Source organism: Cygnus atratus, chromosome 8 (assembly GCF_013377495.2).
Source record: "Cygnus atratus isolate AKBS03 ecotype Queensland, Australia chromosome 8, CAtr_DNAZoo_HiC_assembly, whole genome shotgun sequence".
Lineage (NCBI taxonomy): Eukaryota > Metazoa > Chordata > Aves > Anseriformes > Anatidae > Cygnus > Cygnus atratus.
This window is the reverse complement of record NC_066369.1, coordinates 9,612,040-9,625,627: the sequence shown is the minus strand read 5'-3', so window position 1 is coordinate 9,625,627 and position 13,588 is coordinate 9,612,040. Positions and strand designations below refer to the sequence as shown.

At 39.8% G+C, this 13,588-nt stretch overlaps 1 protein-coding gene across 3 annotated transcripts in view; it reads left to right on the top strand.

The window, feature by feature from the left end:
- The window catches only part of DNM3 (dynamin 3), a 178,607-nt gene that overhangs the window by 111,531 nt on the left and 53,488 nt on the right, over positions 1 to 13,588 (top strand). For all 3 annotated transcript variants that reach the window (XM_050712395.1, XM_035537314.1, XM_035537315.1), the window contains one exon: positions 10,050 to 10,161. In XM_050712395.1, coding sequence (XP_050568352.1) covers positions 10,050 to 10,161 — 112 coding nt within the window. The remainder of the gene's footprint in view (positions 1 to 10,049; positions 10,162 to 13,588) is intronic.

Below are 13,588 nucleotides of genomic sequence, written 5' to 3'. Positions count from 1 at the left end.
ATGAGGATGCAACGTGAGTCTCACTCCGAACTGCCCCGTGAAGGCTTTGCCTACATCTGCTGACATCTCAGCTAACCCACATGTGGACATTGTCTGCCAGAGAAATGCCCTTTGAAAGTATGTCTCTCAAATACTTGCTGGGAATAAGATTTCAAACACTTGACCACTTGTATTTCTGGAGCACAGAAAAACACTTGGAAAAACTTTTCATGTTTTGAAAAAGCTTATATGATCTTCAGATGCTGGAAATTAATATAATTCAAGCTATTCCACTATAGATATGCATGAATCATCCTGCTATTGCACGTACTTCAGTCAAGAAAGATAACTTTGTCCTGGTGTTATAATCTGTTAATTATAGCTTGATATTTCTCCTTAGTTTGACTAATGTTCAAATGCTTTCATCATCTTAAATGTTAATCGCTGAACTGCTGTGAAAATCCAAGGGAAGCATTCATTTCCATTGGCAAAATTGGGATTTTGGGTGTTATATAGCTGTACTTTTGCTTTTTCTGCGGATCTTCATACGTACTGGACAGCAAGGATTTCAAAGTCAGATGTCTAAAATGTTTGCCATGTCTGCAATAACCCTGCCCGTTCAGGCTGTGAGCAGACCTTGAAGCGTCTGCAAGCTGCTCTAAAAACATCCTTCTATCTATATGGGCATGTTAAGACATGACAGCACAGTGATAAGATGACAAAATAACTGCCGTGGGAGAGGCTGTTGATGAGGACAGTCCTCCGGCTTAAAAGGAGGCAGAATTTGTTCTTGAAGAAGCATTTATTGTTCTAATTACAATGGCAATCCCTCCGTTACTGTGAAACAGATGATTTTATATTTTTCAAGATTTGTCTTCTTGCATAAACCAATGAAAAGAAGCTTAGTATCACTTTGCTTTCCCTGTCTCCTAAATTCATAGTTTGTGTCAGCAGAAGCAGGGATCTGTAAGGTCCCTTCCAACCCAAACCATTCTGTTATTCTCTGATACTGCAGCTGGGGTGAAGTGATCCAGCCCTCAGCTGGAGACTTGTGTGCCCTTTCCCACTTTCCTAGGGAAACTGAAACATGGAAATGGTAAAAATCTGTTGAAGTAAGGAGTCTCGTTTTATTTTCTGCTGATGTATTGATCTGGTTTCTGAATATATAGGGGACTAAATACTGTTTGCTTTTCCAAAATTCATGTAGTAACTTAGTTTCTAGTTTCTTTAGAAAACCTAGTAATTGGGAAAGAAAGCAGCTTTCTTTTTCTGAGTTTACCCACCGAGGGTTCTGGCTATGGAAATGTTTTACTAGTTAAGATGTAGATCATTAAAGAACAAAGGCAAAATCATCTACTCTGGCTTGATTGACAATAGCATGGAGATTATTCTCTTTTTTCCGTAATCTATAGGTTTTTTTTTTTTTCCTTGACTGTGCAAACTTTCTTAGTGTTCAATTAAAATATTTTAATTTTCAATCAAAATCTGTTTAGGAGAAGAACTTTAATCAGCTTGTTCTCATTTTCATTCCCAGCCCTTCACTGCATAGGTATTTGCTGCAGCCATATGTTTCTGATACTGTACATTTCAATAGTTTCCTGGATTATGCACTGCATTTTTTCCATTTATGAAAACCTTTCCAGTTCTGAAATACAGTTACCAGGAAAATCCTCATTTCACTACATAGAAGGAAAAACCAGTCAGGAGGCTTGGGGATAGAGGCAAAAGGAAACTAACAGTATCTGTCATTTTGATTTACTGCAGAAGTCAACAATTCTCTGACAGGAATCAAATGTGACTTGGTAATGTATAGTAAATGGAGACTGTGATGATTGATTTCACAGTGAAGATAAATTCTCATGAAACGAACATAATTGCAAGGCTATGAAAACCCTCCATTGTGAAATAGTTAAATTATTTTCCTGTTACTTTCTAATTAAAATTTAAAAAAAAAAAAGGAAAAGGGGAAAAAAAAAGAGAAACCTTGGTGTGAAATAGATAAAGTATTTCTAAAAGAGGAGGGATGTGGCGGGGAGGGGTGGTTTAGAGTTTTGTTTTTTGGCAAACTTGATTTATTTAAAACTTCAGAGTGGGTCTGTGTACTTATTTTATAGACACCAAGAAAGACCTTTGGAGATGGACTCCTCTAGTTCACTTACCTCAGCAGCACTGGGTATTACAGCCAGGCACATTAGAGCAAGTGCCCTTTGACTCGTGGTTCGTTTTTGGCAGAGTCCATCTATGTGACTCTGCCTCTAAGCAACTGCAGTTGAGCTGCAGGGTTGGGCAGTATGCATCTAAACCGAAGTCTGTCAAGAACGTGAGTTCTCGTTTGTGCTGACCATCCTTTTCTCTTCCCTTTCTATCTCCACATTAAGCTGCTGGCAAGTCTTTTAGACTGGAAAAGAGATCAAATGTATTCAAAGTATTTGAAAATAACCATGCTGTAGAAAAACACTAATGTATGTGGTGTTTTTTTTTTTGTTTGTTTTGTTTTGTACTGGGTACTTTTGCTCACTCTTGTGAGCAGAGGAGTGATAGAAAGTAAAATCATCTTTTTCAGAGCGTGATTATGAGGATTTTTTGCAAAGGACTTGAATCCTGGCTGCTCCTCTCTGTGCAGTGAGATATGCCATGATGCTGTTCTTGTGTACTGCCCAGTATTCCCAAAGGGCTGGAGCTCGAGTCCAGGAGCCCAAGGACTGGAGCCAGCTCTTGAGACTCCTGCGAACACAAGGCAGTTGGAGATTTTTCCCTGGTGGCGTGAGGAGATGAAGGGGTGGCAAAATTGTGTAGATGTAGCTGCTGATTGACTTTCCTAAGCAGAGCTAAGAATGGAGGAGAGAGGATTTTGTCGGCGTACATATAGTAGGTTCACCTTTTGTGTCAGAACTGACGGATGCGTGAGACTCTTTTGCAGAGTTCAAGAACAAACAAATCAAATTCTTCCCAGCCCAGGAAATTTACTTTGCTTCTAGGATTTCCCTTTGCCTATTCCTCACTTTTTTCCCATAAAAAATCCAGTGATTAGCACTTTTAAGTATATACTATGGTTTGGGACAAGAACTATAGGCTTAAATGTGCCTCCCTTTAGGATCTATGTAATGGTTGCGTATCAGTAGCCTTTCTTATGCAGGAAGCTCTTTTCGAGAAGATCCCATCAAGTCTCCCTGCTCTTCTACTTCCCTGCCCTGCAGGATCCAGATGAAACAGAATAACCATGTTATCTTCCTCTCGTCTGTGGTTCTGTATTCTAGCAGGATGTGAGGAATGAATTCAAAGCACAGAACCATTCCTCTGTCTTCACAAGAACAGGTCCCTGAAAATGAAACGCTCCTCAATAATAGTGAAGCAGTGTGAGGGCTGACTCTCTGGGGCAGGCTTATTGGACAAACAGATCCCTAATCTCAAAAACAGATGAATGCCAAGGGGCAGAGCCATCAAAAGAAAGCTTTGAGGGCACTCAATAGGACTGGAAATATAGCTGCCAGATGATAAATTTTAGCTACTGGCTCCTGAGCACACACTGTCAGGAATCATAAAGCCCAAGAAACTGCATTGTCTGCTAGGACCCAGGAAAGTACACTATGTCTACCGAGTGAGAGGTACAACTATTTATTTTGGGTACCTGTTGTTGGCTGAATGTTGCCCTAGATGGGGATGGTGGAGCAAAAGTCTTCCCTGGGGGACTCCAAGTGCATTAGAAATTTAAATACTGATTTTCTTCTTACAGACAGCAACTGGTTAACTGCTGTGTGTCTATAAGGGAAATTGGGAAAGAGCCAAAATAAAGGGAACTAGTGAAAGGAGACCAGGTCAGGGAGGTGTTGGATGGAAGCCAGGCTAAAGGAGAAAAGCCTAAGATGAGATGTATGTTAGTTACTGTTTTTGAATTGCTAAGAAAGCTAAGCCCCAGGAAGAGCTGGACTGTAAGCTAGTCACAGCCCTCTCTGTTAGAAATGGAAGAAAGAGAATCTATTAAAGTAATAAAATAAAATCAAGAAAAAAGCTGCTGAGGTTTGTAAACAAGCTATAAGAGCTGGGGAGTACAATATTTAGGAGTAGGAGAAATGCATAAACCCAAACAAGAACTAGCCCTTGTGCCCCCAACTCTATTCCATTAAAAGTAAAATGAAATAAAATCTGGAATATTTCATTCTTGTCATTATTGAGAAGAATTCTTTGTATGATAAATAAAACAGGATGGTAGATGGGTGGTGCGAGTATTGAGGTCTAAAATTGGCATTACAGAGCAAAGAAGGATTCTCAGGCAAAGAAACTGCAATGCCAAACCTGTATCTTAAATCTGGGTTGATACCTGAAGAAAATTCCCGAAGAGACTGTAGGATCTGAAACATCAGTGACACCTACCAGAGAGACAGGTGGTGTAAGCATGGGCCAAGTCATGGTAAACGTGATTCAGCTTGCAGGACACCTCCTTGCTGGCTCACCATGACCCTGAAAGGCCACCAAGGCCACCGCTGCCACATGCGCAGAAGCCGGGGCTGGAGCCGTAGACGTGCTCCCTGCGTGCATGGTGAGGCTCTGACAGCTGGGAGCAGCTTTTGTGTCTGTGTGGCCCGCAGGGCAGGTTCCAAAACAGGCTTCCATCCCCTACCACAAAAATGATCAAACCTTCTTCTCTAGGGAGTTACGGAATATTTTTGTGCCAGTTACTGCAGCTTTTGGCCTACGTGATGTTAGTTTTGGCTGCGTTTCTGTTCTGGATTACATATAGAACTTTAGATATTCCATTGTCCAGGGTTGACTATACGCTAGTCAGCATCTCTTCTGTTAATTTTCACCGTAAACTTGTTTGTTTGTGTGTGTATTTGTGTGTGCAAACTTGAAAACTTCCCTGTACTCTGGGAGATCGCTTACATGAGTTAATGGCAAAAACCTTAAGTGCTGCTATTTCATGCCATTGTCTCCGAGATGGTCTCTCTGGCTTTTCTGGATATTAAGAAAAAAGTCTTCAGAGACTTGTGTAATTAATTTTAATTAACATTCACATTGGACTGATCTGAAATGGCATGCCTTGATAGAAAATGTTAGTCATTGCTGTTAACTCATAGCAGATGGCCAGTTTGGGTTCTTTAAAATATATGATTTACAGAGCCTCCAGTAGAGCTCTCTTACAAGAAAAATAGTGCATATAGTGAGACCTGCCGCTGCGGAATTACAGGTGGCTAAAATGGTACACTGAGACTAAGGTTGAACAAGCGGAGTGTGTCGAGTGGAGCTGCCCGTTGAATAAGCAGAAGCTACACAGCGGAGTTTCATTCGGGGTTATCTTTCTCAGTTGTGCACGTATATTTGCAGTACCTGGATTTTGTTATTTTCTCCACTTTTCACTTTAGGTGACTAATTACCAAGCCCATACTCGGTGTGATTTCGTTTTCAATCAAATCAAAAATATATAAGGATTGAATCTTTTGCATTTGCATTTGTTGTGGAATAAAATTGGGCCAATTTGCATTTGGTTCCAGATTTTGTGTTCATTTTAATGCTGCTTGCATCCTAATAAAAGATCAGAAGTTTACCAAAAAAAAAAAAAGATTTTGGATGATGAGCACAATTATTTGTAATCCCCATGAAGGCAGATAGCAATGCATCTTTTAGTCTGTGAGTAGTTTTGCTCACCTCAGTGTCACTGTTTAAGTTCAGTGCGTTTTGTGTTCTTTGCAGGATTAAAGTTAAATTGGCTTAAAGGCACAATTCTAAAAATTTCAATAATATTCTTGCTCTCTAATTGTAGTTCTGTCTCCTCCTATATATTGGCAGGTTTAGGGGCATCTGCATTAAATCTTGGTTTGTTTTTCTCTCTCTTAAATAAATAAATAAATATAATAATAACCTGCACATAATAACATAGCTTTGTCTACTGAAATATTCCAGATCCAACCCAATCTAAAAGCTATGCATATATGGATATGTGTTAATTTATGTGCATGCATATCAACTGGATTTGTAATGTATATAAAGTAATTGCCTTGAAAATTTTTCCAGGTTTGTTGAAGCTAAATATTTAATCTTATCTTGGTATTAAGAAGTTACAAAAGATATTTTATGTCTTGGGGTCTAGCACTTGTTCAGATAGCAAACAGTTTTGATGTGCAGTCACTGCAGGGGGAAACCTGCAGGTGTTGAGTCCACTGTAGTAGACATCCAGAAAGTTCTTTGTGATATCCACTTCGCAGTAATTCCACTGTTGGTCCTGGATCCTATAGCTTTGCTTTTACATAGACAGTTGAACCTTCCCTATGCAGCGTTGACAAGCCAGGGTTCGGGACTAGTGGGACAGGAATCTTGGTAACTTACAGGGCTCAGTCTTCAGTCTCATCTGGCACTCCTGTTCCCTTGTGTATGCTTTCAGATACCTTATTCTGTTACGGCTTGTTCTTGTTAGGATTATTCTGTGATGGAAGGGGTTAAAGAAGTAGCAATACACAATGTAAAGGCCGTTTCTGCATTAAATAGTTTGCTGTGGACCCTGAAATATATGGGGGAAAGGAATTCAGAGTGCTGGAAACAAAGGTAATGGTAAAGTGAAGTTGTATAAACCAAGTTACAGCTGGGTGTCTGCTGGGCTCACAAGTAATGGGTCTCTAGACCCTGGTCTAGAGAAGATGTGTTCCGAGGAGGGAACCATCCCAGAATCAAAAATGACACTTTTTAGTCTACTTGGCTGCTCATCACCATGAGCAATTCTGTAGTGATTTTTTCTGGAATGCACATCTTGAGGTCTGTGTATTTAGGCTACGGCAAAACCTGCAGATAACAAATGGTAATCTTCTGTATTTTCCACTCTTGGAGGGGGAAGTATTTTAATTTCTAGTAAGGTAGCTATAGATCTATTTTCATGTACTGTGCAGGATATTAAATTACAATGATGAGACTCCACAGGAGGAAGCTGCATAGGTAGGTGTGGTACATACATGTAGCTTTGCACACAGCTCCCCTGTTTGTCTGCTCACATTTTACAAATGTTAAATATCCAAGGGAAATGTGGCATGCAGATTGTACTACTAGGCATATTCCCATTTATTGTATCTGTTTTGTTTCTACAGTCCCTGAGCTTTCAAGCTGCCTGAATTTCAACAGGGCTTGTATAGCTGAGAGTTCTCTTTTGCTTCTTAGTATCCTGTATTATATCACTCTTGCAAAAGTATGTGGCCGCTATAGAGATGACAATGAGAATGTGACCTCACTGTGTTCCATATGGAGTAAGTAGGTGAGGATTGAGTAGTAACTGTTCCCCTGCGCTGCTATCTTCAGCAATTTTTAAAAAGTATAAGGCAGAACAAAACAGAAAAGTTGAGTCGTTTTCAAGAACGTTTTTACAGCTTTCTATAAGATGCCAATGGCTTCCTAATGAGTAAAACATGTTAATGTGCTTTTTGTAAGATTCCACTAGTAACAGAAAAAGGACAAGCTCTCTTCAGGAGTTGCTTTGGCTTTTTTTCCTTTGAAAGTTCCTGTGCCTGTCAGCCCTTCTGGAAGAAAGAAAGGCAAAGGAAGTCTAGTAGCAAGGGAAGCTGCTTTGGGAGGCACACATCCATCTACCTGCCCTAATGCAAGCTTCCTTGGGAGCTCCAGCTTGGAGCAAATGCTTTTTAGTTCCTCATTTATGTTGCGAAGCTGAAACCTGTGTTGCTTTGTGGTGGTTGTGAAGCTCTCAGACACTGCAGTGAGAGAGGCTTAGGAGGGCTGGAGACATTGAGCAGCTTGGTCATCAGGTGCCCCTAGACCAAGGAGAGCTCTTGATATACATGGATGCAGTAATGCAGGGCTGCCAGCTCTCCTGTGTTCAAAGTGGTCAGCTGAAATCCCTTCTCACACAGCTACACTTGCTGTAGCAAGTCACAAAATGCCAAGAAGTTTGATACTTAACATGACAATTCTGAAAAAATGTTTTCACAAGCTGGTGTCGAGTTGTTTTGCTCTCGCAGATAAGCATTTTTGGAACTTCCCTATCACTATGTTTTATGGCTTTTATGTGCTCTATTGTTGTTTTTAGTCATCTTTTCGGAGACTACCCTTTTACCATTTCAGCTTCCCTTTCCTTCAGAGTTATAGCTGCTTAGTTAACTTAGCCAAAAAACTTATCTCAGTAAAAGTTTCTCTTAACAATAAATTAAGGCTTTTTTTTTTTCTGGCAGTTTCATTTTGCTCCTCTTTTTGTTTTCATCAAGCCCTTTGTTTCATGCAGTAAATGTTGACTCCGAGTTCCACAATATTGTAAATCGATTAAAATTCAAGTGTTTTGTCATCAGTTCAAGATAACAGCATCTGAAGAGGTTGTCCAGGGCATCCTTTGCTTTAATGCGTTATTGGTGTGTTTGGAGTCAGAGGAGGAAAAGGTTTAATTTTAAATTTCTAATCAATAGAAGATCCATAGAGTTTTTAATCATTCATTCTGCCAGTGGCTTTGCCTAAGCTATGGGACGTGATTTGTGCTCCGGTTCCTCTTGGCAGGAAACACAGCTGTGCTGCCCTGCATGGCACTGAAATGTGCCCAGGGGACATCTCCAGCCTGGATGCTCAGAGAATGGTGCAGGGTTGGTGCTGAGCACACCTGCCTGCCTGCTCAGGTGTAGCCATTGCATTGTGAGAGTTGTCACTGATGTCAGGAAATCCCATTGTGTCCATTAGTGCTTGTAAGTTTAAATGCAGTCTCTATTTTCCCTCTATTTGATGGTGGGTATGCTCTGGTTGCCATACTGTAGTTTCACGACTGCTAATTTTGTGTGTAGGTGTGATGGTGTCTTCATGCTCAAGCATGAACTCCTACCATTCAATAAATTTTTTTCTACACATGTTTTTCTTGAGACTGCCCCTAAAAAGCAGAGCTAGGAGCTGTCTGGTGCTACTGGTAGTAAGGGAGAAGAACAACTGTGAGCAGTAACTACATCAAGTCAGGTGTATTATGGAAGCATGAAGATGAAATCCCACCAGACCCTGAATGCTACAGAAATTTATCTAGGCAGTGATGCTAATAGCTTTATCTCCTGGTTCTATAGGGTATTCACACTTTTTTCTCAAAATATATGGCAGAAATCACTACTTCAATTGCATAATGAAACTGAAGAACCCCTGGTTGTTGCTGTTTTTGAAGGTTAAGTAACACCTATCAACGTCTCCTGCCACCCTCCACTCCCTCTTCTCCATAGCTTGCTACGGAAAGAAAACAGTCTTGTTGCAATGGAAGATTGATTCTTGTGCAGCTTTTAAGATCTAGCAAAATGTGGTTTCATAACCTTTGTCAGCTAAGCTTGTGGCCTTTCCTAAAAAGACTGTTGGCTGACAAATTTATAGCAATCTGGTCTGTATATAGACTATGAATTCGGAAACTAATGGCTAAACCGTAAGGGGAAAATCTGTTCTGTTTATTGGAGAATTTACAAGTACCACCTTCCTACATATTATGTATTTTTCCTTCTTTCTCTTTTCTTCCATTAAGCGATTCCCTATTCATAATGCGTATATTTATCTAATTCTATTAATGACTTGCAATAGGTGGTATTTAAACATGTCCCAGTTTTCTTACTGCTATGGCACACATCAGGGGGGCTTTAAAAAAAAAAAAAAACCTGAATGTTATTGTTTTCTTTCCCCTTTTACCGATGATGTCTAACAGCTAAAAAGGGTCCACTGAAAGGACCTAACTTGGGAAAAAGTACCATCCTTAATTGTTCTGATACGCATCGGTTACAGCAGCAATCAGTGACAAGACGTAGTTCTGTTGGCATGTCTTATGTGTTTGTCCTCTGCATCACAAGTCTTTCTTTTCCTAAATGTGCCTTATTTTGGAAAAAGCTGGAAAATTGATTTTAAGTAATTTCACGGTACTTTCAGATGATTATTATTTCCAGAACTGTGCTGTAGCTTTCTAAGATATTTTTAAGTACTCCATGTGATTATTAAACAAGCACCTGTCTCATAAACTCTGTTGTCCAAAACAATTACCAAGTCATTTCTGATCCCAAAGGATTTTTAATTTAAAATGCTGTGTGCATGATACAGACTAGTAAAATTCTCATTTTACAATGTGGTGCTCTTTGTTCTAGGAATGTTTACAAGGATTACCGTTTCCTTGAACTAGCCTGTGACTCCCAAGAGGAGGTGGATAGCTGGAAGGCATCTCTGCTACGAGCCGGTGTCTATCCTGATAAATCCTCAGTAAGTTAAACAGCTCACTAGTTTTCCAGTAGCTGCTCTGTTTGAGTCAGAAAAACAATCATATCATCTGGGAAAACGCAGTGTCTGCAGATTTCTCAAGAAATTGTAGCCTTTTCAGTGAACTCTTCTGTGGTAATTTTTAAATATTCATAACGAAATACCTTAAGAACAATTTGTGTGTCAAACCTCAATATAAAAAAGTTCCAAAATGTTATTCATTGGAACTGGGTAGTAAAAGCATTGAGCAAATTGGATTTTTCTGAGCTTCACTATTTCTATGAATGTCTTCTAAGGTAAAGAAGTTTATTCCTGCAAGCTCTGTATTACAGAACTGACAGAGGCATTCCAGGCAATCATGTATATTTATTTTACTGATTCACTGCATGTTTTTGTGTATGAAACACATGCTAAACCTTTCCAAAGACTGTTTTACTCTGCTAATCATGTGAAGCAAATTGAACAGGAAATAGTGTTTAAAAAAAAAAAAAGAAAAACACAAAACCAAAAACCACCTCTATTAATTACACAGAAAAGACAGAAAGTTGGGAAATGGACTATGCCCAACTATCATTTCATATTTCTTGGATTTCGTCATTTTGTGTTTTCTCGTTTATATAAGCCTGGGAGGAGTTGGCCGTGTTCCTGAAGTCCAGCTTCCTCAAATATCCATGTAGCCGAGGCCATAGCAATATGGACTACAGCACCAGACCCAGATCTTGGTACTGAATAGCAGGGCTGGTTAAAGACCATTCAGACTACAGCTACTCCATTTTATGGATAAGGTTTCCATTTTGAAAGGCCTTTGCTGTTCATGATAGATCTGCAGTAAACACGTCTTTTTCTCCAAGTTGTGGAACTCCCAGGGGATTCAATCAGTGTGAGGGGGGTTCCGCATTTTTGTATTTTTTTAAAATAATTTTGTATTTTTTTAAAATAATTCGTGCTTGAGTGGTTTGAGATGAAATTTTTCCTCAGTCTTTTTCTCTATTGCTGTTCACCTGAGCTTTAATATTGAGTGAAGGTTTGAGGAGATGTATCCAGAGAGAAGGCTGACTTTAGCCAAAAATATGTCAGTTGAGCTTTTGAAAGTTTCCCCAATACATGGTTCACCTTTTTTCAGTAAGTCCACTGGGTACCTTCAGAGGAAGATCTAGTCTGGGAAATGATGCTTTGATTTTGATGGATTTTTTTCCTGTTCCTGCTCCTTTCCCATGGAAAGGCTAGGTTCCTTGAGCCCAGGCTCTTGCGATTCTTCCATCTTCGTCTCTCTCTTCCTCATACCTCCCTTATACTTGTGATACCTCCATGGTTTCCAGTATAATTCTGCAGAATTCTGCTATTTACGTACCAAAGCAACTGTCAGCTTCCTCTCTTCATAGTAAGTTTCAAGGCTACCAACAAAAGCTAAATCAGAGAATCCTTGAACTACCGACTTCTCCAGTTATTGTAGGAATGAACAGTAAGGATGATAATGATGATTTTTAAATAGGTTAAATATAAATTTACCAGGAGACCTATCAAATATCTCAGATTTTACCTTTTTTAAATACATGTATATATTTTTGATGACTCTTCAGTGTGTTGCCTGTCCCGGTAGATCTGTTTTTAGGTAAGACCATCAGAAGTCATTTTAGAAGGATTAGTTATGAGAGGTTATTTAATTTTTTGCTAAGATCAAAATACTGCATTTTGTTTTCCTGCTCAGGTTATGATGTCAAAAAAGCTGATGTAATCTTGTATTCTGTGGCATATTTGTCACATATCTGATGCTTTATCAATAAAAAATGGCACACTAGTTGGGTTTCTAAACTTCTGTCCTCTTGTCCCCTTCTCCCTAAAAATATTTTATACTCAAAGTAAGTTTTCTAAAGAACTCTTGCTGTTTTTGTTTAAAGTTAGTTTGTCAAAGCAATCTTAGATACAAGATGAAAGTCTTCTTCGAAAGACAAAAGTAGGGGGGAGTCAGAATTCAGTTCTCCTCTGAGCTATAATTATCTTTACATCAGAAAAAGAGTGACTAGCATTGTTCCAAAACCCTATAGTTTGAAATGCATCCAGTAGTCTATTAAGTTCTGCAGGAAAGGTCCTTCATACTGCTCCAGTCTGGCAAAGTATTTTGTTCCTACAGGACTCTAGGTCCAAATGTGTACTGAAAGTCTGCTCTTAACGTTTTGAGTTTTGTAAAGCAAAAGCTCCAAGGCCCACGGTACCTTGGAAACTTCATCTGAACTTTTCATTAAAATCATATGCGTGCTCCTCAGTTCCACATCTTCCCCTGACGGTATAAAATAGTTTTAGAGACACCCACCAGTCTTTTATTCTCCTTCGAAGATTTAGAGACCCCGTTTTTATGTAAGAGGCGCTGTCAGGAAATGGCAGCAACTTGTGTTTGCTTCAGTCCTTCCCTGCAGCTTTGCAATCCCAGCGTTAAAAACGCGCAGAGGTACCCCAGCCCCTTCCCGGCTGACCTCCTCCCTCTTTTTCACGTGTGAGTTACAGCTGGTAACTTTGACTATCCAAGACTTTGGCACCCGAAGTAGAAAAATTGCTGCTTAGAAATGAAAAATAGATTAATAGTGCTGTAAACCTGGAGGACGGCAGTGGCGAAGCTGGCCTGCTTTCTGTAACTGCCAGAGCAGCGTGCACAGCCCGGAGCCTGAAGGGAAGCTGTGTGCTTTCATTAACAGCTCCGCCGCTCGTGTGCGGGAACGCCGATAGAAAACCCGACGCGTTCACCCCTAGTTGGGTTCCTTCTGCGGTGGCAGGAAAAGTAGGAATTTGTCACCAAATTAGAGAGATTTGTTCTGAATTCTTACTAGGAAGAAATCTCTCAACTAAGAATATTCATTTTCCTCTTGTTTTTCTAGTAGTGCTACTTAAAACCGTATGATGACAGTGGTAATGGGGCTCAGGCCATACTGCCACTAATAGGAATTCCCCAGTACTAATGTGATGCTGTAAGCTAAGTCTAAGATTGACTTTTATTTTTTCTTTGTGCCTAAACAAAACTCATTAAAATATTAAAAATTAAAGGCAAATATTATCCCATTTCCCCATTTCCTTGCTTCCTTTTGCCTGCGTTCCTTGCCCTTCTGCACATGAAGATGTGTGCTCACACTCATATCTTACATTCCTATGTTCACTCTCTTGTTAACTTATCTTTAATCACCCCTCCAAGTTTCTCTGTGAGCCCCCGAATTTTTTTGCACTTTGCCAAGTCACCACTTTCCCCCAGGAGATTTGCTTTTGTCAGGACGTGGGCTTTGACAGCCACCCGAATAGCAATGAATCAGTGTTTTTATTTTTCCAAGCCATATGCAAGTCAGCTTGCTTGATATAAATCACACTGTGGCCAATTCACTTTGAAACGGGATATCCATTTACCAGCTGACTTTACTGCTGGCTTTCTGTATGGATGCATCCAAAC